The sequence below is a fragment of the Narcine bancroftii genome, chromosome 10 (genome assembly GCF_036971445.1).
Source record: "Narcine bancroftii isolate sNarBan1 chromosome 10, sNarBan1.hap1, whole genome shotgun sequence".
NCBI lineage: Eukaryota > Metazoa > Chordata > Chondrichthyes > Torpediniformes > Narcinidae > Narcine > Narcine bancroftii.
In genome coordinates this window covers 8,967,978-8,995,860 of record NC_091478.1, presented here as the reverse complement: position 1 = coordinate 8,995,860, position 27,883 = coordinate 8,967,978, and the positions used below count along the sequence as shown (strand labels likewise).

Here is a 27,883-nt window from a genome sequence, read left to right as displayed (position 1 = left end):
TCAACAGATGCACTGCCTAAAATCATAGACTTGAATGATGGTGAATTTGGCCCAGTGCCTGAAGTGTTTGCCCACCTGCCCTTCCCCGTGCAGAAGGCTGAATGAGCTGATTCAGGCAGCAAGGCCTAAATGATGACTTACCCTTCGCCAGCAAACTCCAGATGTTCTGCTGCCTAAACATGTGATGGTCTTTGACAGGAGGCAAGGTTCTGGGCAGAGCAGGGGCTCTTGTCAAAGCTGGGAGACTTTTGTCAGTTTCGTCAGCATGTGATATTCAGAGACATTTAAAGACTGCTAACAAATAATTCAATACTTTAAAATATTAAAACATTTTACTATTAACAAAATAGATTAAAATAGTAAGAAATAGCTGAAAACATTAAAAAACAAAAATGCATTATGTATTACATTACTCCCCATGTTCCCCTCGTCTTGTTGGTGTAAGTTCTCCCCAAGAATGGTGCAAAAGACTCCAAGCAGGTTCAGGCTTTGCGGAGTCCAACAACAGATCACGAGCTAGATATGCTGAAATCTGTCACAGAACCCATGCTAGGCTTGCAGCTGTTCCACTATAGACCTCCGGGTACTGAATGCTGGCTACTCCTTTCAGAGCACACTGGCCACAGTTGGTGACAATGTTTCATATGGCTTACAAACTTCTCACCCAACCCAAAAACATTTGTTACACCTGGTTTTTTTCATAGCAGCTTTAATGGGGAAATGTTGTGCAAATGTTCATACATATTTCCTGTTTTCATTTTCAAATATTTAAGAAATTGTCCAGTTTTCCACCATCTGTTTGAATTGGCAGAATGGCCAGGTTGAGATGAAAACCTCCAGCGTTAGTTTTGAAAATCTTCTATCCATCTGGTAACTCAGTTCTCAGTGTGACTTTTGACGTTTGTGAAGCTCTCCCATCATGGGGTGACTGATTGGTCTGTAAACAATTAGGTCACTCCATGATCTGAGTGCACGCACAAAGCACCTTGCGCTCTGCTAACAAAGACAGGCATTGTGCCATTCTCTTAAACATGCAGCATGGAATGGAAAACGGCATCTTCATAAGTTGAAGAGAGGAGTAAGTCTGCAGACACCATGACTGAAATAAAAACACAAGGTAATAAGTTGAAATTTATTCGTCTCAAACAACTAGGACATAAACTACATTGAATTGAAGGTTGACTGAACAATTATACTTTCAAAGAGTTCAGTGATTTCAAATGCATTATTCATCGTTCTGTGAATAAAAGCCATTGGAAAGCTTATTTTGGCCTTGGTGGAAGCTGTGAATATGGCTATGAACTCAGTGCTGTATGTGGCGCCATCCTATTCCTCATGTATGGGGCATTTCTTGGTACAAGCAAGCTCTTTGTGTTGAAAAGTATTGCTCTTTTGTTATATTTCACTTATCATTTAGAAGCCAATAGATGTTCCATCTCCCTGGGCAGTGAGTGGTAGATTTGTCTGTCTGCAGCTTGGACACAAATCCACATCAGCCCCAACTGCCTGGTCCCAACGATAAAGGAATGTGTTCTCACTGGGAAGCTATCTCCACACTACCACAGTCTATTGACATTTATAGTCCCAAAGAGCCGTCTTATAATTCCACTAAAGTGAATTTTTGCTCCATTTAAGTAAACACTGATGATTAGCAACGAATGTTAGAATATCTTTGCTGTTCTGAATTCACTGTTTGAAATTAAGATATGAAAGTTTTCTTTCTCAGTTGCAGGATCTGGCTCCAGTGATGAATGCCTGGCCTCATGCCTCCCTCCCCCACCCCAAAGAAAGGCCTGTATATTTCTTTCTCACCTCCTCTATGCTCCATTTCCAATTAAAATTTTCCAGTTAAAAGGAAGGCAACAAGCTTGCCAGATGAATGCTGCTGTACACTGTTACCATTCTTCTCTCTCTAATGTTCTCTGTCAGATCCCTACTAAGTCTTTTCAGCCATGGGCTTTGCCTGCTGGAAGCCAGGAATTGCCCAATAAAGTTCTACAAAAGCTTGCAACTTAGTGTTTGGTATCACGTTTGATGCCTGTTCCCTTCTAGGTGTCATGGGGAGGCATATGCAGGGAATCCTGTCTAGTTCTAGAGGTTAATAACCATGCATACAGAGCAAATTAGGACTTCGAGATGTGGAGGTAAGTTTGCCCTCTGTTCTAGTCACACCTCGAGCCTGAGTGTTTGATTGGAGCTCAAATGACTGTGAGATTTCCTCATATAACATAGAGTAGTTCTCATGTGCATTTAGGGGAACAAAAAGCATGCTTGTATATTCTATGGAATTTTTTTAAAAACATGTTACTTTGTTGTTACTGGAATTAACTTACAAACCTAAGGAAAGATGCCACATAATACACCCACACCAGCTGAGGATGATGATGGGAAAATTCTCAAATTATCCATGACCTTGAAAGTTCGAGAATAGTTCCAAAAATGTTCTCAGTAATCTCCCTCTATCATTCTGTCCAAGAATACTGAAGCAGCTGCTGTTGATATCTCAAAGCCTTTGTCGGATCCCTTCATCCTTTCTTCCAAAAGGAATGTTTACTATAATTTCATCCTCTGAAAAAACTTTGCTCTTCCATAATTGATTACTTTTTTCACTAACCCATCTTTTTGTGTCCTCTCTGCCCCTTTTAGTATCCTAGCTGTATCGAACCATAGAACAAAAGAACTCTACAGCATAGAAACAGATCCTTCCCCCTATCTAGTCTGTGCTGAACTATTATTCTGCCTTGTCCATATGACATGCACCCAGACCATGGCTTTCCATACCCTTCACATCCATGTAAACTATCCTGACACTTTTCTTAAATGACTAAATTGAGCCCGAATTCACCACCTCAGCTGGCTGCAAGTTCCACACTCTCACCACTCTCTGCTTGAAGAAGTTCTCCCATGTGTTTCCTCTTAAACATCTCACCTTTCACCCTTAACCCATGTCCTCTATGTTTTGTCTCACTTAAACTCAGTGGAAGATGCCTGCTTGTATTTATTCTATCTATACCCTTCAGAATCTGGTGACCATGAGACATATGAGTGGAATTAGGGCATTTGGCCCATCAAGTCTGCCCCACCATTTCATCATCCTTTTTAACCCCATTCTTCTCCCTTCTCCCCGAAATGCTTGATTCACTTCATAATCACGAACTAACCTGACTCTGTCTTAAACATACCCAATGACTTGGCCTCCACTGCCATTCACGGCAATTAATCTTCACTGGTTTCTACTAAATTTTATATCCTGCACCTTTAAATGCTTACCTTCATGACTGACTTTGGACACCTTACCCAAGGAATAAACATCGAGATTCCTTTGTAAATGTTGACAGAATGTCCCTGTCATTCCTTCTCCAAAAATATAAGGTGACCCCTTTTTTATTGTGGTCCAACTTACTTTGTCCTTGTTCTTTTTAAGTATTTCTAAAGATCCTAATTCTAATAGGATCTTTACCATCCCTTTTTTGTTTACCTATATTTCTGCTTCCTTTTGCATTTCTTCTTGTTGTTCAATACCTATCTTCTGTTTCAAGAATACACATTTTCCTTTTTGCTTCAACTTAATAAATAGATTTTCAAAAATATTGCTCCTGTATTTCCTTTCAGCTTGGTGAAAATATTTGCATTGAATGGTGTGATGTTGTGGTAGAGATGTCAGATTTATTTACAATTGGAACATTCCAAGATACAGTGAAAAGCTTTCTTTTGTGTGTCATTTAAAGTCTAGCAAAGAGTCATCACAGTCCAGCACCATTTCACAAAAAAAAAGCAAGTCCCTTAGGTCAAGGATCACTAGAAGTTATAGTATTCATTATCGATACGTAGAAATTCTGCCTGGTTGGCAGGAAAAAGAATCTCAGGGTTGTATGAGATGTCATACTTTTGACAAGAAATCTGAAACCTGAATATCCCCAATCTAACAGTTTAATTGGGAATTAACTTTTGGTGAGCAGAAAATAAAAGGTTAGGTTGAATTAAGTGAAAGTCTGTGTGTATCTTCATAAACAGCAGGTGCTTTAGCTACATTGCAGATAGTTGGAATGCAAAATCCTATTGGGTGGGGTGAAGAAATGTGTAACGAGAGTAGTTGGTTGTTTACAGATAAAGGATTAATGGCATGTGCAAATGCTTGCCCAGGAGTACTTCTTTTTCTACCAAAGTCGTATGATTTTCATTTCTCTAATATTCTATAAGCTAAATTTGAAATCTATTCTGCCTTTATTAGACACAGTTAGATTTCAGGATGCCCAGATTTGACAGTGGGTCTGGAGCTGCACCAGGATGTCCATGTAAATCAGGCATTCCCAACCTTTTTGTTCCTCTGTACCCCTTGGGCATTTGTATAGGTTCCCATGTACCCCTAAAAATTAAGGATTAAAAAAAAACACGACATTGTGCAATCTGACTGCAGATTACAATACCATGTATTGTACACTAGTGGTTATTCTCTCAGTCCCAATGTACCCCTGAAAGGTGCAAATGTACCACTGGGGGGTACATGTACCCCAGGTTGGGAACCCCTGATGTAAATGATGAATGTGAGAGACAGAAGATCCTGGTGAGGCGTGACATGCAATCTATTCAATTAATGTGCACAAAGTCTCTGATCTTCCAGCAATCTCCACCACCACCAATCCATCCCCTACCAATTATTGTATTACACTATAGGTTGCCAACATTACAGGATTACCCCATGACCAACAAATAATCTCCTGGACACTTTTGAAAATAATTCATGAGAAAAACCAGGAGATCTCTGAACACTTTCTCCAGTATTTCAATCCATTATAAAAATGTTAGAGGGGAAGGAAGAAGTTTGTTGGACTGGATAAGGCAGTGGTTCTGAACCTTTTCCCCACACCCCCCTTCAAATACCACTTTAAGTAATCCCTCACTAACCACAGTGCACCTATGGCAGGGGTGGCCAACCTTTTAATTGTTAAAATTTTAATTTAGACATAGGCCATTTCAGCCCACGAGTCTATGCCACCCATTTAACCTACACCCCTGGTACCATATCTACATGGCCAGACACAGTTCAAATTTGTTGATGATGCCACACTGGTTGGCAAAATCACAGATGGCAATAAGAGAGCGTACAGGAGAGAGATAAGGTAGATCAGGTAGTTGAGTGATTGTCACAGCACAACCTTGCACTAATGTTTGCAAAACCAAGGAGCTGATTTTGAACTTCAGGAGGAAATCAGGAGAACATGTACCAAGCAGTGAAGAAGGTCGAGAACTTCAAATTCCTGGGTGCCAACATCTCTGAGGATCTCTCCTGGGGCCTCCATGGCGATGCAATTATGAAGAAGGTTCACCAGTGGTTAATTACAAACTTCTACAGGTGTACTATGGAGAGCGTTCCATCTGGTTGCATCACTGTCTGATTTGGAGGTGCCAGTGAACATGACAGGAAAAAACAGAGTTGCATTCCCACCATGCATTTGCAGAGGGAGCTCCAGAATTTAGACCCAATGACAGTGAAGTTTCAGCATGATGTGTGACTTGGATGGTGTGTCTCTACACCTGCTGCCTTTGCCAACTTGGTAGTGGGGGCTATAGGTTTTGGAAGTGCTGTCCGAATAGTCTGGGCGACAAACTGCAGTGCAGCACTGCAACCTCGATGTGCGCTAGTCAAGTTGATTGTTTTTTTTTTAATCCTGGGTGACGTTGAGCTTCTTGAAATTTGAGTGAAAACATATTGCACTGACAAGGGTTCCAAAGTCCTTGTCAAATGGCTGGCATCACGAGGCACTTAGTAGCATTTATGTCCTGTCTGTTAAGGTCATGCAAAATGGGAGCAGAGTTTGATTTCCAAATGGAATAGGATATGTCAGTGTTTAGTCTAAAAGCAATGAAATTCTTGGGACACGTACAATCAGTTCAATCCTTCCACAGATAATTCATTTCAAATTCACTCGTCTGATATTGGGTTGTGCAAGATGGTGCTGCTTGAAAAATACTTTTAAGCTATTTAACTATTTAAGAATACATAAAGGAAGTTTATGCTCTGAGATAGTATCATTTTGTGGTTTCCTTTGCCACCTGCCTGGTTTTCTTGAAACTGTCACCTTCTGCAATGTTTTCTTCATTGAAACAAGCTGGGAACTCTTCACCATTGACTGTTGCTGCACAGTTCCAATGCCCCAGAATGGAGAAAATAAATCAGCGGCCTGTCCAAAATATTCTGGATTTACAGTATAACCCACTGGAGATTCTAATAAACAGAAAACAGGATATTTGGTTCAAGTTCAAAGGCTTCATTTCATGTTTCCATTTTTATAAATAAGAACTCCTCCTTGCTAATATTTTGTCTCCTTAATTAGGCCTAGATTTTCTATTCTTTTCCAGTGAATAGATGTTATGTATTTCTTTGGTTTTAAAATGATGGGGGGGGGGGGGGAAACATCTGATGTATTAGGTGCAGTACTTTGTGGAGTGACCCAAGCACAGATGTTTCTAGATCTTACATATGGGTATCTATTTTGTTTATAGCTGATATTTTTTTGCATCACTATGGATTCTGCGCACGACTCTGACCCTTTCAAAAAATAGACATCTTGACCTATGAAAAATAGGCTCAGATCATCTAATGTGTTGCGGATGGGTAATGCATTCTGTAATTCTCTTGCTTTAAGCCGGTGGTTTTCAAACTTTTTCTTTCCACTCACATACCATCTTAAGTAATCCCTATGCCATAGGTGCTCTGTGATTACTTAAAATGGTATGTGAGTGGGAAAATAAAGGTTGAGAACCACTGCTCTTGACCCAATTGTTATTGAAATATTTTGGTTGAGAAAAATTGTCATTGGTGCATTTCCTTTGGTGTTATGAAACTGTGCACCTAATGAATCAATTAGGTATGATTAAAACAGTGGGTTTCAGAGAGCCCACCTCACTGACAAAAGGCAAAGGAGGAAAAACCCAACACCCAACCCCAACCAACCAATTTTCCCTTGCAACCGCTGCAATCGTGTCTGCCTGTCCCGCATCGGACTTGTCAGCCACAAACGAGCCTGCAGCTGACGTGGACTTTTTACCCCCTCCATAAATCTTCGTCCGCGAAGCCAAGCCAAAGATTTCCACTCACATACCAATTTAAGTAATCCCTTACTAATCACAGAGCACCTATGGCCTAGGGATTGCCTAAGATGGTATGTGAGTGGAAAGAAAAAAGTTTGAAAACCACTGCTTTAAGCCATTCCAGTCCAATTAATCATGTATGGAATATGGAATCAAATTCTTTAGAAAAACATACATTGTATTGATGCTAAATATGCAAAGTCTGAATGTGTCTTCATTTAAGACTTATCAAGGATACTGTTGCAATAACACATGGGGTAAAATTACACTGGCTGACAACAGTTCTATCTCAGTCCTTGTTTCATATTAGTGGTTGAATAGTACAATGTCATTGAGAGCTGCTTCACAATGACAGATGTGTGGATCAAATGACAATGTTTTGTCAACATTTGCTGGTCGCAAATCTTTTATCCCTAATTTAACATTTCAGGCATTTTTTAAAAATCTTGATTGGGGGGGATGGGGTGGTGTGGTTTAAAGCAACACTTGTTCTTACCAATGAAACATGACACTCAGCACAAAACCTCATTTTGTTCATATTCTTTCATATTGCCTGAAATCAGCAGAAAATTTACATCAGGGGTTCCCAACCTGGGATACATGTACCCCCAGTGGTACATTTGCACTTTTCGGGGGTACATTGGGTCTGAGAGAATAACCACTACTGTACAATACATGGTGTTGTAATCTGCAGTCAGTTCAGACAAGTAATCCTCACTTATGCTAATACAGTAAAAACCCTGGTAGCTGGCACCCATGGGGATTGGTAGATGCTGGATAAGTGAATTGTCTAGTTGCTTGAGATTGCATATTGCGTGTTTTGCATGAACTAGTGGCAAGGCGAGCCAATTTTAAACTGTCTTATTTTTTTTTCCTCAATTTTTTTCCTGGTTGCTTGAGGCCACCGGTTGCTTGAATTCTGGGTAATGGGTTTTACTGTATTAGAATGTGCTAATTTAATTAAACGCCCATGTATGGTAACACTATGGTATGGGCCAGCACCATCCATGCCACATTTTTTTGCCATCTGCTTCATTAAGTCAGTATCCTTGCGCTTTTAAGTGCTTGTCTAATGGCTTTTAAATGCAGTAATTGTGTTTGATTCCATCACCTCCCCAGATAGCCTTCAACCCCTTATACCCCCCCCCCCTCCACTTTCCTCTCACTTATAGAGCATTACAGCACCGAAACAAGTTCTCGGCCCTTCTAGTCTGTGTCAAGCTATTTTTCTGTCTATGCCCTCTTGTTTTTGATACCCCCAGTATGGATGGAAATTATCTGAAATTATCTATTTTATCATTCACATGGCTTATCATAGACCCACAACACCTCCTTAGAAAGGTGGGTTGGCAAGTTTGCAGACGACACAAAGGTTGGTAGTGTTGTGGATAGTGTGGAGAATTGTAGAAGATTACACAGGGACATTGATAGGATGCAGAGCTGGGCTGAGAAGTGGCAGATGGAGTTCAATTTGGAGAAATGTGAGGTGGTGCACTTTGGAAGGACAAACTCCAAGGCAGAGTACAAAGTTAAATGGCAGAATTCTTGGTCATGTGGAAGAGCAGAGGGATCTGGGGGTCTATGTGTACAGATCCCTGAAAATTGCCTCACAGGTAGATGGTAGTTAAGAAAGTTTATGGGGTGTTGGCTTTCATAAGTCGAGGGATTAAGTTTAAGAGCTGTGGGTAATGATGCAACTCTACATAACTCTGGTTAGACCACACGGAGTACTGTGTCCAGTTCTGGTCACCTCATTAGAGAAAAGATGTGGAAGCATTGGAAAGGAGATTTACCAGGATGATATCTGGTAGAGAGAGCATGCATTATGAGCAGAGGTTAAGGAGCTAGGGCTTTACTCTTTGGAGAGAAGGAGGATGAGAGGAGACATGATAGTTATACAAGATATTAAGAGGAATAGATAGAGGGGACAGCCAGCACCTCCTTCCCAGGGCACTATTTCTCAAAACAAGAGGGCCTGGCTTTAAGGTAAGGGTGGGAAGTTCAAGGCAGATATTAGAGGAGTGGTTCTCAACCTTTTTCTTTCCACTCACAGACCACTTTAAGTAATCCCTATGCCATCAGTGCTCTTAGTAAGGCATTGCTTAAAGTGGTCTGTGAGTGGGAAGGGAAGGTTGAGAACCACTGTTCTAGTCCCAATTGTTACTGAAATATTTTGCTTGAGAAAAATTGTCATTGCCCATTTCCTTTGGAGTTATGAAACAGTGCACATAACAAGTCAATGAGGTACGATTAAAACAGTGGTTTTCAAACTTTTTCTTTCCACTTACACTCCACCTTCAGTAAACCCATACTAAGCATAGACCATCTATGGCATAGCGAAAACTTAAAGTGGGATGTGAGAGGGAAGAAAAAGGTTAAGAACCACTGGTTTAAATACATTGGTCTTTTAAACTGTTTATTCTTCATGTGGGTGTATTAGTTAAGCATTGTATGAGTAAGTCTCAAGCAGCAGGGAAACTCTCTTATCCCGTATCTTCCAATCCTTGTAGGATCCAGATAGTAAGAGTTTTACTGTGCATGTTTAAATGGATTATTTTTGATGAATTATTTTACTAGTTTACAGTCAGTGATTTATTTTTCTATGAATTTATATGTAGGCCAAGTGATGAGCACCACCCAACGGTGAAGGCAGATGGATATGTGGACAACTTAGCCCAAGCAGTCACTGTCCTCCTCGAGCACCTACATCAATAACTTGAATCATCGGATAATGAACAAAAATTGGGAAGTCATGAGAAACGTATAATTCCATCCACTGACTACTGCAGAAAAGGACATTAACTCTGGGTTTTCTGGGTCTCTCAGAATTAGTGCTGATCTGTAAAATTAATTGTTTGTTACTACAAATTAAATACTTGATTTAAAGTATGGGTGTAATATAGTTTAGATTTTACACCGAGCACAATGATGCAATTACGTGCAGTCATGTAAATTCATAAAGTCAACTTGTCTGTAAATTTTACTGCAACACTGTCAATAAATATAAATTTGAGATTCAGTTTTATTGCTTCAATTGAATTGTCACCCTTCAAATGTTAACCATGGCTGAACATGATTTAGTCAAGAATGTAAGTAAGAAGTATATATTTATTTTGAAGATCGATATTTTATGGTGGCACTGTGTACTCATTTACCATGCATAACCTTAATTTCATTTGCCAATCAGAGTTCAAAAGTGCCTAGTACTAATTAGGATCGCGCATAATGGAGCAAAGAATCACATCTCACGCGAAAATCTAATTCCCAAGGAGCACGAACTTGCAAATCCCTGAAGCAAATTTGGCACAAAAATCCACACAGTGAGCTATGTCCCTGGACTACTGTATGTAATTTAGTGCTGCTTGGATTTTCATATATTTAGCTTAGAAATATAAAGTAAAAGTACAATGTGGTAATTTTATCTGGTGTGATCTTAAAAGCTAGTGGTTGCAAAATTAGCTGGTATTTTTCAGTAACTCCACAGTCCACAGACTTTTTAAGTTCACCTGCTGGTTTAAGTTCGACAGATCAGAAACTCTCTTCAGGAGGTTGGTGTGGATATATCAATGACTTCCATCTGCAGAAGGCTTCATATTCAGAAATAGAGGCTACAGTGCAAGATGCAAACCACTAGTTAGCTACAGAAAGGATGGCCAGATTGCAGTTTGCCAAGAAGTATTTAAAAGGGCCTGCAGAATTCTGGAAAAAGGTCTTGTGGACAGATGAGACCTGCATCAGAGTGATGGCAAGAGAAAAGTGTGGAGGCATAAAGAAACTGCCAAAGTTCCAAAGCATACCATCTTTACCATGGTTTGTATCTTGCAGTGTAGCCTCTGTATTTCTGTTCATAAAGTGGACAGTAGACATGGACAAATCGATACCTGCCTCCTGAAGAGTGTTTCTGATCTGTTGGACATACATTTTGGGATATTTCTTCATTATGATGAGAATTCTTGTCATCAGTAGTGGACGTCTTCCTTGGAATACCAGTCCCTTTGCAATTCCTGAGCTCACAGTACACTCTTTCTTCTTAATGATGTTCCAAAACAGTTGATTTTGAGCATCCTAAAGTTTGGTTGATGCCTGTTTGTGTTCTAATCTTGTTTTTCAGCCTCATAATGGCTTCTTTGACTTTCATCGGCACAAGCCTGGTCCTCATGTAGAAAAATGATAACTACAGACTCCAAAGGCAAGAAAGAATACATTTTTTTCTTATCTTTAACCTGTAAGATAGTCATGTTTAATTGGTGTGCTTGAGTAATTTTGTATTGATTCCCTTTCCCTAAAGTTAGCAGGATTGCTCCTTTTGTTATTATATGTTAAATTCATACCCATGTATCTGTTGAGTTTCAATCATAAATGAGATTTGTAATGTATACTCTAACTAATATACAAATGAAAATTGTAATGGAAAGCAAAGCTGTACTGCCATCAAAAACCACAATGAGTGTTCATTGTGTACTGGGGTAATTGCATCTTTCAGGCAAAGTTTATTAATTGGTCTGTTCACTATGGTGCAATGTCCCACATTGGTTTAACCTGGTTTTTATTGATCTTCAATGTCATTATATTTCAAATCATAATTTTCTCTTCCCCAAAACTAGCCTAAGTTTCCATGCTTAGGCAGACAACAAGGAAGTGTGAGCTGGTTTTGATAGTTTCCCAAAGTCAAAACCTTCCCGAAAAGCAGTGCAAGTGAATTCCTTGTCGATTTCTGATGATCGTTTACTGCATGTTGGTATAATAATATTTCATAATAATGCAGGTCAAGAGCTGGGTTCTATTACCTGTTAATTCAAAGGGCAGCAAGTCAATTTTTTTTTACAAAATAGCACTAATAATGAGATAAAAATTGGCAAAAAAAAAAATCACGGAATATAAATAGGTATTAAAATTGGTGTGCCTTGCCATTACTTTACCAATCTCACAACTCACAACCTCACTTATCCTGTATCTACCAGTCTCCATAGGTACCAGGAGTTTTATCTTTGCTTTTTTTGAATGCTGCAGGACCTGCTGAGTTTCTCCAGGACTTTTGTATTTACTGTCAAAATAACCATGTTACTTTTTTAATGGTGAAAGTGTTACTATTCTCTGCTGTGCATTGTGGAGGGGTATTTGCATGATGCCACGGCAATAAATAAACATTTTACATGTTGTAATGCATAAACCCATGCCCTATATTTATGCATTCAAAACTGGTCAATTTAAGAATCTCTGGAGGTACTGAGCAGCTATGATCACGGGTTTCTGTAAATTCTGACTGACAATTACTTTTTACAACATAACACACCCCATGCTGGGAATGTTCAGGGGAAAAAAAACATTCGCATCCATGGTGACATAGTGGCTTATGTTTCTGTGATTTTTTTTTGTGTTCTCTGCTCTTTTTCAAATTTGGCATATGTGCTGATTGTTTTAAGCTTAGCCAGTCCTCTGTACTAACTGTTCCTTGGATTCAACACAAAGTTGCAGCGGAGGGACTGCTGGCTATAACGTAATTTGTTTTCTCTGTGCAGAATCACTGAGGATCTGGACTGGAAAGTCTCACATCTCCTAATTTGCAACAATCTATATGCATTTGCTTCAGTAATATCAACTGAAAGTTGATGGAAGAGCCACATTTATTGTTGATCTAGAATCAGTTGTTCACCTCTTGCTATTTCAGTGAAGGCACTGTTAACATTTTTTTAAAAAAAACAAGATCATCCCAATCTCTTAAACACATCCAAGCAAGATCACCCCAAAGAAAAGGTAACAAAATGGGCGAATCTTTCAAAAGTGAGAGTGTAACTCCTGAATTAATTAGTGTTTTTGCCTTGTAAAAACATTGTAGTCAGAAATGATTCCTGAATGACTTTTGTGGTTAATAGGTTTAATTAGCTCAAATGACTCAGTGCCAACAAAATTAGTCAAAGCTTCGAACACTGAATGTAAGTACAAATGAATTACATTTACAGATGTAACTCCAGCTCTTTTAAATGAAAGTTAACAATCTATAAGATGCCTTCATTATTGTTGTACTCCAGCTTTTGGTGATCTGCATCTGGGCTGTTTCTGGCTTCTCATCAACCACAAAATTCTCTTTTAACTATGTCAGGTTAAAAAAACTGAATTCTACCAATTCATCCACATAATTTTCAGTGTATAAGGCCCTCCATTTTCTTGGGACAAAGACACCGTTTTATTTGTTCCTGTGCTCCACAGTTTTAAATTTGTAATCAAACATTTCACATGTAATTAAAGTGCACATTCCAGATTTTATTCATGGTGATTTGTATACATTTTGATTTGACCAAGTAGCAATTACAGCACTTTATGTACGTAGTCTCCTCATTTCAGGGCACTATAATATTTAGGATATTTGACTTCACAGGTGTTTAAGTACTCAGGTATATTTAATTGCTTCATTAATGCAGGTGTAAGAGAGCTAGGCTTGCTTCTTAGCTTTTGATCACCTTTGGAGTCTATAGTTGCCACAGAGGCTACACTGCAAGAAGCAAACCTTGGCAAAGGTGGCATGCTTTGGATCTTGAGCTGTTCCTTTAGGCCTTTTCTCTTGCCATCATTCTGATACAGGTTAATCTTGGTCTCATCTGTCCACGACATTTTTTCCAGAATTCTGCAGGCTCTTTTAAATACCCTACTTCTTGGCAAACTGCAATCTGGCCATCCTTTCTGTGGCTAACTAGTGGTTTGCATCTTGTAGTGTAGCCTCTGTATTTTTGTTCATGAAGTCTTCAACGGGCAGTTGTCATTGACACATCCACACCTGCCTCCTGAAATATGTTACTGATCAGTCAGACAGGTGTTTGGTGATTGTTCTTCATTATGATTAGAATTCTTCGGTCATTAGCAGTGGAGAATCTTCCTTGGAATAGTAGACTCTGAGATCACCAGTACACTCTTTCTTTTTAATGTTTGTTTTGGTAATCCTAAGGTTTGGGCGATGTCTCTTACTGTTTTATTCATGTTTTTCAGCCTCATGATGGTTTCTTTGGCTTTCATTGGTACAACTCTGGTCGTCAAATTGGCAACTACAGACTCCAAAGGTAATCAAAAGCTTAGAAGCAAGCCTATCTCTCTTATACCTGAGTCCTCACAAACACCCGTGAAGCCAAATGTCCAAAATATTATGCTGCCTTGAAATGAGGGAGATTTTTTGAATGCCTATTCATAGAACCAGCTTAGACACGCAGAAGTGCAATTTTGTCCCTGGACATTCGACAGCACAGGACAGTCTCTGATGATGGAATGCCAAACTATTTTAACTAGTGCTTTCCATCCCAATGGAGATGAGGGAGAGGGCATTTAGTTTGAAATATGCAAGGAAAATGAGGACCAGGTGGAGGAAGGGGTACAAAATAATGCCCAATGGAATGTAGGGTCAAGATTCTTGGTCAAGATTCCTTGTGATGGAGTTTCTGAGGACTTATCAAAACCTTGTCCACTTCCATATGTGTAGACTGATGAAAGTGAAAGGAGGGAAATTGGACAGATCCTTACTTCCATTGTCCTGCTTATCATTATAACATTCGATTCAAAGGAGAGAATATTACCGGCTGATCTACAGCTAACCATTTAGGTGCATTGAAAGAGGCAGGTCATCTAGGTCACACATTGCATTTCAAGTTCACATAAGGTTGTTGTCAACTTCCATTTTGTAACCAACAGACCAGGTTACTTTGTAGGGTATTTAAAAGAGCCTGCAGAATTCTGGAAAAAATGTCGTGGACAGATGAGACCAAGATTAACCTGTATCAAGTGGTGTATTTGGTGTGTTAAGTTTGCTGAATCTGGTAGGTCAGATAGCAGAATTAAAATAATCTCAATATCCTCCAGCTGTCATTGAAGCAGAGTCAGTAGGCATTGAGGATGATCCTGGAAGACTTTATTATGAGTACTTGTGAGCCTTGAGATGTATCACCTGCCCATTTGTCCTGTTAGTGGTGATGCCACATGGAGTATACTTTCGCCGTTCTGGTCACAGTACCTTGTGTTTCCCTCACTGCACTTTATGTTCATGGACTAATTCCATTCCCCTATTTTTTTTATGCCTTTCTAGTATCACCCTCCTCACATCTGGTGTGCTTTCTTCCATCACCAGCGGTTGTGGGTAGGAGCAACATTTTCTCTCTCTGAGAACTTCTGCAGAATGTAAAGATGCTCTTTTGCATTTTGCATCTTTCATGTTTCAGTCGTTGGTGTATTCTTCTGTGGTTTTAAAAAAACAATGTGTGAGATCACCTGTAATGCCAAACAGTGGGTCTACAAGGGTCCAAATATCAATAGTCCTTGATTCAATCATTTAAAAGCAAACACCCTTCACTGAGAATGACCATAAAATGTGAAATGCTACCCTTTGATGTTTGAATAGAAACTTTATTCCTTGACATGTGAGAGGCTTAGGCTTGGTTGTAACCACAGAACCATATGTTGAGTTGAAAATGTCAAGTGATAATAATCTAAACTGGACACTGTAAGGATCTTTTATCTTTAGGCAACATCCAGTAAAAAATGTAAACAGTGTTTTGTTTTAAATTCTGCTTGTGAATTTTCTCCACCAGTTTTTTTTCCCTCCTTCTGAAAATGTTGATTCTTTAATCCATACGCACTGGCAAATCTTAGTCCACAGCCACAATGTGATATCCCAACCCAAGCCTCTCAGATTTACCCAAGAATATTTCCAGAAAGAGTTAACTGATGTGACCATAAGCAAAATCCATGGCCACATTTCCCTTTACTAAATTTAGAAGTATTGAATTCATTTTTACTGTCTTTACTCCCATAATGGCTAAAATAGATAGTTGGAAACCCCTCTAATCTGCAATGCTCATCTTTACGCCAAGTAACCTTTCTGAGCTATACCAGTAATGATTTTTGAAGCATATTTAGCATATAAATCTTAATCTTCAGAAAGTTGATCATTTTCATAATCTCAGTGTTTTAATGTTAGGCATGAGAGCTGGCCTTCCAATAGTTTCAGGAATGATTTTACATTGTAGCTTATGTCCAGAAGAAACAATGTCTCATGACATATAATTACTTAATTGACCAATGCAATTGATTCAAGGCTGAGGAATAACAGAAATTAAGATACATCTGATCAGATTTTATTCAGTAAGGTCCAGTATCTAAGGTATGTAGGATGTATGCAAGCAAACTATTAGATATTACAAATAAAACAGATTTATCTGCTCAAAATTGAGGAAAATAAGAACTCTTGGTGCAGAAGGTGTCACATTGGTGTGGAGAGAAGTTTGGCTGTATAACAGGAAATGGAGAATAGGCGTAAATGGGTCTTTTCCTGTCTGGAAAAATACCACAGGAAATGGTGCTGGGGGTTTTCAGCTTTAGACAATATGTATAAATGACATGGACGACGTGCTAAATTCATTGATGACAGGATGATGGAAAGGAAACCACGTTGTGAAGAGGACAGAGCCATGAAGAAATATAGAGGTAAAACGCGGGATTCTGACGGTTTAGTGAAAAAACACACAAATACTGGAGAAACTCAGCAGGTCAAACAGTGCCTTTATGTAGCAAAGGTGAAGAAACTTCACCAACGTTTCGGCCTGGAGCCCATCACTGTTTGACCTGCTGACTTTCTCCAGCATTTGTGTTTTTTCACAAAGGAATATAAATAGGTTCAAATCAGCAAATTGAATATAATGTTGGATCATATGAAACTGGTTATTGTGGAGGGGCATTTAGCAGCAGATTCTATGTAAATGGTTAGAGATTGCAGAGCTATAAAATACAGACAGATCTGGGTGTCGGTGCATGACTCACAGATGATAATAGATACAGAAAGTGTTAGGAGATGTAACTGAATGTTTATCATTTATTGCTCAGGAGGTTATTCTTCAGTTACAGTGTCTCTCTGATTTAAGAAATGGTGTTAATGCTTTGGAGCAGCTCAGAGAAGGGTTACAGACTGGAATGGATAGTTATGTGAATAGTCATTGGACAGACTACCCTTGTATGTGTGAAAAAACACACAAATGCTAGAGAAAAGGTTGAGCTACATAACCAATGTTTCGGGCATGAACCCTTCATCAAGGTGTCTTTTGCTACATAAAGGCACTGTTTGATCTGCTGAGTTTCTCCAGCATTTGTGTGTTTTTTCCTTAACCAGAGCGTCAACAGAATCCTGTGTTTTACCGCTTGTATGCATTGCAGTTTAGAAAAGTGAGGGTTGATTTGAGAGATGCACATTAGATTGAGTTGTGGAGAGGATGTTTCCTTTTGATGTAAAACCTAGAATTGGGCATGGCTGTTCAAAAATAAGGGGTTACCAACCTGTAAGAGACCCAATGAGAATTTTATTTCTCTCAGAGGACAGAACTTTTGGCATTTCCTTGTTTGGGCACTAGATGTAGAGTTTCAATACTTTTAAAATGATGTTGGATGGATACTTGAATGAAAGGGTAAAAAGATTACAGGAGGAGAGAGTTGTGGTCAAAATGAGATCAGAGTAAAATAGCTGAGCAAACTTGAGGACCTGAACATCCCACTCTCATAAATCATTTATTTAGTTTTACTCATTATAATTCCATGATTCCATTTTTATATGTTGGTCTTATCTTTTTGGATATATGTGGATGATTTGGGTATCTTATTTTTTAATTCATTTTAAAATTACTTTCATAGGCACTCCTCATGATGGATAGTCCAAGACCAATTTAAAAAAATTATTTTATTTATTATACATTATACATCGTAACATTTTAAATATACAATATATTAAACTTTTTCTCACAAGCCCAACAAAGTCCCTCCCTCCCATACATTCAGATCCATTCACTGTCACAGCTTACATTTATTTTAAGCAGATAGAGTACTTTGTGGAAATGTTTTTGTATATATAATAGTTACCTTTCTTATTCCTTTTTATTACTATATAGTCCAAGTCTGGCTGCCAGATCTTTTACAAAAATTTCATATTTATTATTTAAGTTAGTCCAAGACCAATTCTGTAGCTGTTGAAAAACAACCATCTCCAGTCAACTCTGTCTGGAGCTGTCACAGGCACACCAAGATCAGCTGCCACACAGTTGACCTTGAAGAGCCCTATCTCTGAATGCAATTCAAAGAAAGCCGCATATAAGAGTTTGATTTTAATCCTATTTTTCACTTATACAGAAATGATGCTGTGTAACATTATTACAGAAGTAAATTAACTGCTACATAAGCGACGGATTTTGATGAATGGTGGATAGGAGTTAATAATGATTATTTTCCCTGGTCCCTTTGGTTAGATCTCAGTAATTTGGAATAATGGTCAATCAGGGTTTGTTAACAGCTTGAGAGGCAATGCCTTTACATGTTGTACTGTACAACAGAAAGAAGGAAGGTTTGCACTAAAGATTTGGCACAGAATGAGGAAGAACCCAGGACCGAAATCAGAGGATTTCCTTTGCTTGAATGCATTAATGAATAGTATTATTTTATCCCTTACACTAAATCTGACCGTGAAGCCAGAGACCGCTCTCACCTTTGCTTAAACTTTGACTAGATAACCCCACAAACATCTGTTCTTTCCACTAAACTCTGAATCATTTCAAGGATGTTTTGTTTTCAGATTAGCAATTTTTATGACAAAACCACAGATATCATAAAAAACATCTGTATCACTTAATTCTTCTGGGCTTCCTCAATGTTAAATTTTACTGCACAATTTAAAGAAAAACACTTGAAAGTGCACTGTATTGTTGACTGTAAACACATGGCTCTTTACTACTGCTTTACAGGTTTTTCTTTTGTATATGGAACAGGTGAAAGAAATACAAGTCCCTCCAAAGACAAAGCAAGATCAGGTACTCACTGAGCCTTGAGTTCAGAAGCAAGGGATTTGTAACTTGTTTAACAATCAATATTAATCAATACTTTAACTGTAGAAATGTATCCAATTTGATTCCTAAGAGAGACCAAAATATACAAGAAATTACTCTTTTGTAATAACAACCCTTTGTTCTTTCTGTTCTACAGAGGCATATTCTTCCCCTTTGTACCTTAATCACAACTTATACTCAACATGTTGATGCATTATGGTCAGAGATTTTATACAGTGACCATAATATACAATCAGACGAATCAGCCAGTTACTAAATTAAAACTTTGGGGGTATTTTTTTGGCTTTGTCCTCCAGAATCATGGGTGGAAAAAGTCAGTAATAGAAAGGACGGGTTTTCTACATTGCCGTGAAATGTCCATTGATCCATGAAGGTTAAGGCAGAGAGAACCAAGAGACGTGGGTCCCGTGTCTGCATGGGGTTTCCTTCAGATGGTCTGGTTTCATCCCACCTTTCAAAAACATACGGAGGGTGTAGGTCAATTTGGGTGTAATTGAGTGGCACAGGCTCATGGGCCAAAAGGGCCTGTCACTGTACTGTATGTCTAAATTAAAAATTTAACATGACAAATAAACTTAGTCTGGACCGTTTGGCACTAGCTTAGACTTACCATGTCTAGGCTCAGCACGACGTGAAATTCAGCTTGATGCCAGTGTTCTATGATTCAGGGAGATTTGGCTAATCTGCATCTCGGTTTTCCCAGCCCTCTTAATTATACAATAAACAGAACCTATGAAGAGACTTTTAAAATTTTGATGAAGTTCACTACTGTAAAATAATCACTAAGCTAATACTAAAAGTGATACAATTTTGCTCAAGTGGAGAGCTGCATGAGATCCAAGAATGCCTCCCCAGCCCTTCCCATGCAGAGATAACATTCTCCTTCATCCGCTTTCCTTCACGATAGAGAAGTTGACCTTCAAACTCATTGTGTGAGGGCCAATCAGTGCAAATGCACTTCCTCCCATTTACTTCGAGTGGTTGCAGAATTGGTGACGTGATATCACTCTGCAGCTGTCACTGTTTAGTAACTGAGTCGTCTCCAAACCAGATAGCTTTGTCCATTTGAACCAAAGCCATGGAAGTACTTTGTTTCATAATAAAACCAAAAGCATTCTGAATTGGTATTATCTGTGCAAAGTTAAGCGTAGCTGTAACTGAAATTAATGAATAGTTTTTATTTTTATATTGCCACATTTTTTTTTTAAATTTGGTTCTTGCATTTTTTATGATCACATTTTTCATCACAGTAAAATCCAATTAATCTTGAACAGGTTTGGTTCTAGTTAAATTATAGTCAAGTTCCAGTCAGTTGACACAAGGAGAATATGTAACTGACTCTTGGAATGTAGAATAATGCTAACACAGCTCTTACAGTTTCCATTATGTCATTTTAAATATATTTAACAAAATCATACCAAATTCAAAACATCATGAAAATCCCTCTCTCCACCCCCTCCCCTCTATACAAGTCCTATTAAACAGAGAAAGAATTAAAAAAAAACAAAAAAGATCATTCCATTGTCAGTCTGTACAGTAAAACATATGGAGACATGATAATACCACAGTGTTAAAATCTTTACAGAGGTCTACTGGATAGCAAGAAGTGATCGTAACCCTATATTGGTGCCAGTGAGGTATGTGTATGCTCTAAAAAAGACTGCCAGATTTTTAGGAAGGTGATCTATCCCTTCCTGAGATTGTATGTGACCTTTTCAAGTGGGATACAGCTATACATCTCCGAAGACCACCTATCCATGAGTAGATGGGTGTCAGACTTCCATGTTACTGCTATACACTTCCTGGCCACGCATAAGGCAATTTCTGTGAATTTACTTTGAGAATTCGTTAGGGATCTACCAACTGTGGTAATGTTACGCAGGAGACAAAGCTCTGGGTTGACTGGAAAGGTGACTCCTGTGATCTTGATAGGGTGTCACAGAAGGGCCTCACATTCGTGCAAAGCCAGGTAGAAGGTAAAGAACAGCACACCTAAATACATCTCTGATAATTCAGGTTTATATTGGTGTAATTTCTGTGGGGTGAGATACAGTTGATGGAGAAAATTATAATGGACCAATCTATTCCTGGCAGCCAACAAACTTTCTTGACTCAGATCTGACCAGACAATTGTTGTGTCTAAATCTGACTTCCATCTCACTCAGGATTAATGCAAACCTGGCTTTGTGCTCTCACTCATCAATAAAAAGTGCATTCTAAAATAAATTTATACATTTCCTTCGTGGAGTAGCTTCTCCTTTTCAGTGAGTCCCAATAGAGTTGGAACTCTGTGTTACTCCCTAATAAGGATTAAAGAATCTAAATGGTTTATCTATCTTGCAGGTTTGATCTCCAGATTCACTTATAATAAATTCCCAACCTCAGCTGCATTGCAAGGAGTAAATTCTATGCCTATAAAAACTTTGCTGGAGATGAAAGTGGAGAAAACCTCCCAAAACACTCATAAGGCAATATTGAGAATGGCCAAGAGTTGCATAAAAAGTGTAGCAAGGCGAAAATCAGGGCCGGCTCGTTTTATATTAAAATATTTACCTCTTTCTTTCCAAAATAATTTCCCTCTGATCTTTGTTCATCTTCAGCTACAGCTCAATTGGTGACAGAGTCCCAGATGAATCAGAAGATTGTGTTTAATTCTCACTCTAAAGGCAGAAGCAGAAAAATCCAGGCCAACACACAATGCAAATACTAAGGGAATGCTGTACTATTAGGAAGGACACCAGTTCTCTCATGTGGATGCAAAATGTCCCATGACACGTTTCAGAGTAGGGTAGCTAACCCACACTTAGCACTTAAACAGATACTGGCTGACTGTTATCACGTTCCAAACGAGAGTTGGTTTTGAAGGAGAGAGAAATCTTTTTTTTTGGAAAAGGGTTAAACATTTTCACAATGAAATGATCTGTCACTGGGTTTCTAGATTGCTACATTTTGTATGAGTTATTGTTAATGTGGGGTAGCACTAGAAACTCAACCAGTCATACTACTCGCTTATATTTAATCAATGATTTCTGATGACTGCAAATCTGATCAGAAATGAGATTGAAAACATCATATCGATGCATAGAAAACAGATCACTTTCATGTTTTTTTAGTATTTTGGTTTTCATAGACAAAGGAATTCAAACAACCAATACCATCTTTTTCAACATTCAATATGCCTAAACTATCTTTATCAGATTTTCAATTGAAATTTGTTAAATTAGTTTTGGTAATAGCAAGGAAATGTATTGCTGTAACTTGGAAATCAGATGTTTCATTAACATTAGGAAGATGGTAAACAGAGATTCCCTTTAGAAAACATAACTTGAGGAGTAAATATGCTGTATTTTTACAAGTTTGGAGCTCATATGCTCAAATAATGGGATTAAAATTATAAATAGTTTCTTTGAATTCTCCAACTGGTGAAGCTTTCCCTGAAAATGAGTTAAAGCCTTTATTAGAAAAATGTTTTCATTGAGATCATTGAGTGTCCTCCGAAGCATCCAAATCAATATACAGCTATGTTATTGTCTATTTTAGGTTTAGGTTCAGGTTTAGTGGGGTTAGTAAGGGTTTGGGGACTAAATGGGTTTTCTTCACTTTTTTTCCTTTCTTTTCTTTATTATATATTAATCAACATATAACTCTGTAATATTGTGATTTATAATTTATTCATTGTTATAACTGTTATATAATTGTTGATTTTAAATAAAATATTCAAAATAAAACATTTATCTAACTTACTGAGTCTGTATTTATCCCCTCCCCCTCATTTGTCCCAAACGTATAATTATACAAACACAAGTGGGGTTCACAGCCCCCACCGAACCTAAGAAAAAAAAAACAACCTAGCTAACTAAATAACACAGGTAAGGAATAAAAAGAACTTAAAAAATAAACTAAAAAAGGCACATTACCTGTGCAACGTCCCACTTCCTTAACTCCACTCCTTTCCCTGCTGGGACAGCTTTATATAGTGTCCATATTTTAAACTAGTTCATCTGTGCTCATATATTTCAAATAGGGTGGTCACAGTTTAACGAAAGCATCATGTTTCCCCCTTAGATTGCAAGTGATTTTCTCCAGGGGAATGCAATTCTGCATTCCATCGTGTGGTAATTAATTGGGAGTCAGACTTCCTCATAACCACTATACACTTCCCAGCCAACCTCACAAACTGAATTTGATATTTGGACAGTCTAAAACTCACGTCCCCAATATCTCCCAGAAGGTCCAACTCCGGATCCTGTGGAAAATCCACCTTTATAATTTTTTTTTCCAGAATGTCCCCAAGGTCTTCCCAGAAGGATCTGCTTGTCACTGCTTTCAGCATGGAAATAAAGGTGATCTTTCTTCAAGTTTGTGCTACCATCATTTCCCATAGATCTGATGGTAGATATTTAGGAATGATACTTCCTCAAATATTTCACCTGGAGGGAAAAAACAAGTCTCAAGATTATAGAATTTTGCTTTGGTTCATCATTTTGTTCTTAGTAAAATTAAGTCTGATAGATTTGAGGTGGTGCAAGTACCAGATAGCAAAAATCAAAGGCAGTAGAACCATGAGGCAAGAATAGAAATTGCTAGAAATGTGAGCATCATCTGTGGAAAGTGAAGCAAGAGTTCATGCACCAGGTTACAGATTCTTCATTAAAACTGGGAGAGACAGAAACCAATTAAAGCTGTAGAGAAAGTTGGTGAAAGGATTGGGCAAGACAAAAATAATTTCTTTGTTTAGGCCAGAGCTGTGGAAAGATGCAGGATGGAAACAGAGACCCTTTGGGCCACCAAATGCACACAGACCACCTGTTATTCCTACATTAATCCCATTTGTTTTATTTTCCACACATTTCCATCATCTCAGCCAAAATTTTACCACCCGCTTACACAACATCAAGGACACAGTGCAGAGACTTACCAGGGTACTGCCAGGATTGCAAAATATGTCTTACAAGGTTAGGAGAGCCAGGGGTTTTCTCTTTGGAGCAAAGGATGAGAGGTGACTTAATAGAGGTCCATAAGATTATGAGTGGCATGGATTTTAAGACAGACCTTTTTCCCAGGGCTGGAGTAGCAAACACTAGAGGACATCTCTACAAAGTGAAGGGAGGAGCATTTAGGGGAGACATCAGGGGCAAGTCTCCCCCCCCACCCCCACACTTACACAGTGAGTTGTGCGTGCCTGGAATACATTGCCAGGGGTGGTGGTGGAAGCTGGAACAATAGTGGCATTTAAGACACTCTTAGACAGGCACATGAATGAAAGAAAAATAGAGGGTAATGAGGTAGGGAGGGTTTCTTTTTTTTGGTATATACATATATCTATAGATCTATATATCTATAGATCTATAGATATATATAGATAGATAGGCACAACATTGTGGGCCAAAAGGCCTATACTGTGCTTTGCACAGAGAGCCCATGAAGTCAGAATTGAACTCGAGCCTTTGGCACTGCAAGACTGTGACTCTCATCCAGTCAATGACTTCATGGAAGCAGCAAGAAAATGAAACAAGCTAAGAAATTAAGATGGTTGTTTGTTAAGTGCTATCATTTTCTCTCTGATTGCCCCCATTAAATCAATTGACCAGATGACCTCTACAATTTGCCTGTATGGCAGATTTGACTTTACCTTATCAACATGATTCTCTTAGCTCTATCCATCCCTCCTCCCAAATTTTCTCTGCAGCTCGTCTATTTTTCTCCTTTTCCAAGTTCTGACAAAACTTCCTTGATGAGAAATGCTAACTCGATCTCTCTTTGCATAAATGCTGCTTAACCTGCTAAATGAGGCCAACATTTTCTGTTTTCATACCAGATGAGCATACTTCATACTATAAAAGCCACTTGAAACAACATAATTTGATTCTCTGCTCTGAAAATTATACAAAACATCCAGATGGAATTCAACTTCTTGGAAAGCAGTTGAAAGATATTTTGTGCAGGCTTAAAGTTTTTTTTTAAACTTGGTGACATTTAATTAGTTCACTTAACTGGATATCATCAGTTGCATCGTAGAACAACTGGGTGATAACAGTAAATAAAGTCCCATAAGATTTGATAACTAAGCATCTGATATTGCCAGCCTCGCATCGGTGGACTCGAGCAACTTAGTAAACAATTATGATGCTAAGACTTTACCTCCCCCCACCCCTCTCTCCGAGGGGGAACAGGGTACAGTCTTAAAGAGTAAAATGAGGAGAAAAACTTTCTTTTACTTCAATTCTTTTATTGAAAGTTGAGAACAGCCTATGTGAAGCAACAGGAAGTGATACAGTTTTGCTGAAGACACTTCATAACAATCAGGTTTACTGATACTGAACACGTCTTGCATCTTCAGAATTTCCTTGCTTCAAGGCAAAAAACGTGTTACAAACATTCTGAAATACAGTAGTCTTCTCCAATTCATTTCCAGCAACTGTAACCCATGTTTTCACTGCATGTCAGCAGTCTTTTATACAGAAATATTCACCCAGATTTACTAGCATAAATTTCATTACATTTAAAATGTCCAGACTTGCCACATATAACTGCAGCGTTCACTGTGTAAGCTTTTGAAGTAAGGCAAACAGGTTATGTATTGTTGAGTTATTGCTGCTACTAATGGTCTGAGAAATGCATTCAGCCACTGGATTTTGTGGCTCAGCTCTGAATCATCACATATTTGACAGCATTTCATGAGTTGCAAAATCTTAACATAAAAATTCATTGTGCTCCCATCAGATTTCTTAGCACATGCAGGTAGTACTGTATAGGCATAAATATTGCTTGGTCTACATTTGGGGAAAAAGTTTAAAATACTTCCAAGTTGTTTTTCTTGGAATTCCTGTTATTCCAGAAAATGCAATTCTATTAAGAAAGCAAGTCACACATACAGAAGTCAGGCTTTCCATACCCAGCCTCAGTCCAACCTCATTTACTCTATTCAACCTCTCAAGTTCCACCTGAAACCAAAAGTCCTGATTTTACTTTTAATATCCAATGAAACTAATCTCCATTTGAGCTGGTCATAAAGGTTGAGGTTGAAGATAGTTAATTGAATGTCAGTAGAAAACACGTTTGTCTGGCGTTGAACAATTTTAGTATAAATTAACAAAGCCAAGTGGATTTATTAAATGTTCAATAATACAAGTCCATTCTGGACCCCCTGAGCCTACAATAAACACAACCAGAAATCTGGTAGTGTCCAAAGTCAGTGATGCCAACTCTTCTAATTTTGGCAGGTTTTCCGGGTAAGTTCCATTGGAAGAACATTTTCAACCTGGATATGCTTATAGAAGAACTCTTCTTAGTTATTGTTCCAAACCAGTACAATACATTTGATTATATTAAAACTCAGTTTCTCTTCCTCTCTCCTTATTGTCATAAGCTGTCACCATCTCCCAGTTCAGACTATTAATGATAGTTGGCCGAGGGCCTATCAATAAGCCTTATAAAAGATGCCACAGTGGCTCTGTGGAAACAGAAAGTGGCCACCATGCCTGTGTTCGCTCTGAAAGGACAAGGTGCTGCCTCCCACTGCCACCGAATGCAAAAGCAGTGCTGGGGAAATCGACCCCCAAATTCCTTTTTTTTTTCTCTACTCACTGGAAGTGGGAGAAAAAAAAATATCTGCAGAAATGCAGTGCAGGCATCAGTAGTATCAGCATGACAGAGAGTGTTGCCAGCAGTCAAAACCAGAGCACTTCGGTTTCAAACACTGTGGCATAGGAAGGAGGTAACAAAAGAGTTTTCTTACAAGAAGAAAATGGAAAGATGCAATATAAACATGAATAAGACCTTTTTTTTTAAAAAAAAAGTAGATGTAGATACAAGAAAATACAAATCAAACAAAAAGAATGCTATTATACTGCATGACAGATTGCGTTTGTGGCAATGGATCCATTGAGATCACAGTTTGTGGCTGGAAAGTTGGCATCTCTGTTAGACATTCATTTACTGAATTTTGTGTGTGAAGTGTTACTTACTCAATCAGAATTATAAATGTCATTCACACTGCAGTGAAACTGATAATATACAAAAGAAAATTATGATCAAGTTTGCATTAAAAACATGTATAGTGTGACCCTCTTCAGCACAGCTTTTAGCCTTCAGGGCATGGGCAATTTTAATCATTTTACAATGAACGGGTTAAAAACTAGCAAAACCCACCAATTCTTTGTTTTTTGCCCCACAAAACCATGACTGCCTGACGCCATTGGAAAATTCAACTTTTAGGTATGAATATGAAGCTTTTGACAGTTCCTTGGAGCATTGTTCAAAATACTAAAAGAAAATGCAACAAACTGCAGAATTTTATAGATCACTTCTGCTCATGCACTCTAGAACCTGATAATCTAATTGTTTTCTATTTGCTCAATGTCTAGTTCGCCATCCAGCTGAAATATATCCTGTGCTGATTCCCCACCCATCCACGAGCCTTTATCATTCACACCTCTTTGACAGGTTTGCTTCACAATACCAAACAATTTGATTTCTTTCCTGCTGGTTTCCCCTTTGCTGGTAGAGGGTTTTTCTGAGTCCCCTCGATGCCGTGGTTCAGGACTGCAGGTGGGCGTTGCGCCTGGCTGGGGAGAGGCATCATAACGGCGGGGAGTCCACGTCTTTCCTGTAGTCATGTTCGTTTCCCACTGGCAGCCGTCGTTCCCAGTGCTGCCCACAGAACTGGGGCTGTGAAAGTTCCTGAGGTTCTACAAAGAGAAATCAGAGAACAGGAGGTGAGGGGCTGTTCTTTCACAATTCAAAAGAGGGCGCAGTCAACTCCCAGCTTTGCCAAAGGATACATTGCAGATCAAAACAAACAGGATTATTATATTTTAAGTATTATCTCTAAAAACCTCACCTTGAAACAGGATCAGATTTCTTCAGTTATATCCGATTGTCTGCTATTACACTCACAGCATTAAATGCATAACAGAAATAAATGTTGATAA

General features: G+C 38.5%; 2 protein-coding genes and 1 long non-coding RNA gene across 13 annotated transcripts in view; 1 reads left to right on the top strand and 2 right to left on the bottom strand.

The window, feature by feature from the left end:
• lhpp (phospholysine phosphohistidine inorganic pyrophosphate phosphatase) overlaps positions 1–10,111 on the top strand; it is a 95,684-nt gene extending 85,573 nt beyond the window's left edge. The window contains exons 7-8 of one of the 3 annotated variants that reach the window (XR_011345299.1): positions 2,053–2,144; positions 9,711–9,798. Coding sequence is in view for 2 of the 3 variants with exons in the window: in XM_069899750.1 (XP_069755851.1) it covers positions 9,711–9,807 (97 nt within the window). In the remaining variant the exon portion in view is untranslated. Of the gene's footprint in view, positions 1–1,726; positions 1,770–2,052; positions 2,145–9,710 lie in introns of those variants that run through there. The other 2 variants (XM_069899750.1, XM_069899751.1) reach the window with 2 other exon arrangements.
• LOC138744130 (uncharacterized) lies at positions 709–21,257 on the bottom strand. Its single transcript, XR_011345302.1, has 3 exons — positions 19,561–21,257; positions 18,923–19,015; positions 709–1,099 (listed from the first exon to the last, which is right to left on the bottom strand). It is a non-coding gene; the product is annotated as an uncharacterized lncRNA (long non-coding RNA).
• Positions 21,258–25,158: 3,901 nt separating this feature from the next.
• fam53b (family with sequence similarity 53 member B) overlaps positions 25,159–27,883 on the bottom strand; it is a 112,900-nt gene continuing 110,175 nt past the window's right edge. For all 9 annotated transcript variants that reach the window (XM_069899736.1, XM_069899735.1, XM_069899734.1 and 6 more), the window contains one exon: positions 25,159–27,640. In XM_069899736.1, coding sequence (XP_069755837.1) covers positions 27,287–27,640 — 354 coding nt within the window. In that variant the 3' untranslated portion in view covers positions 25,159–27,286. The remainder of the gene's footprint in view (positions 27,641–27,883) is intronic.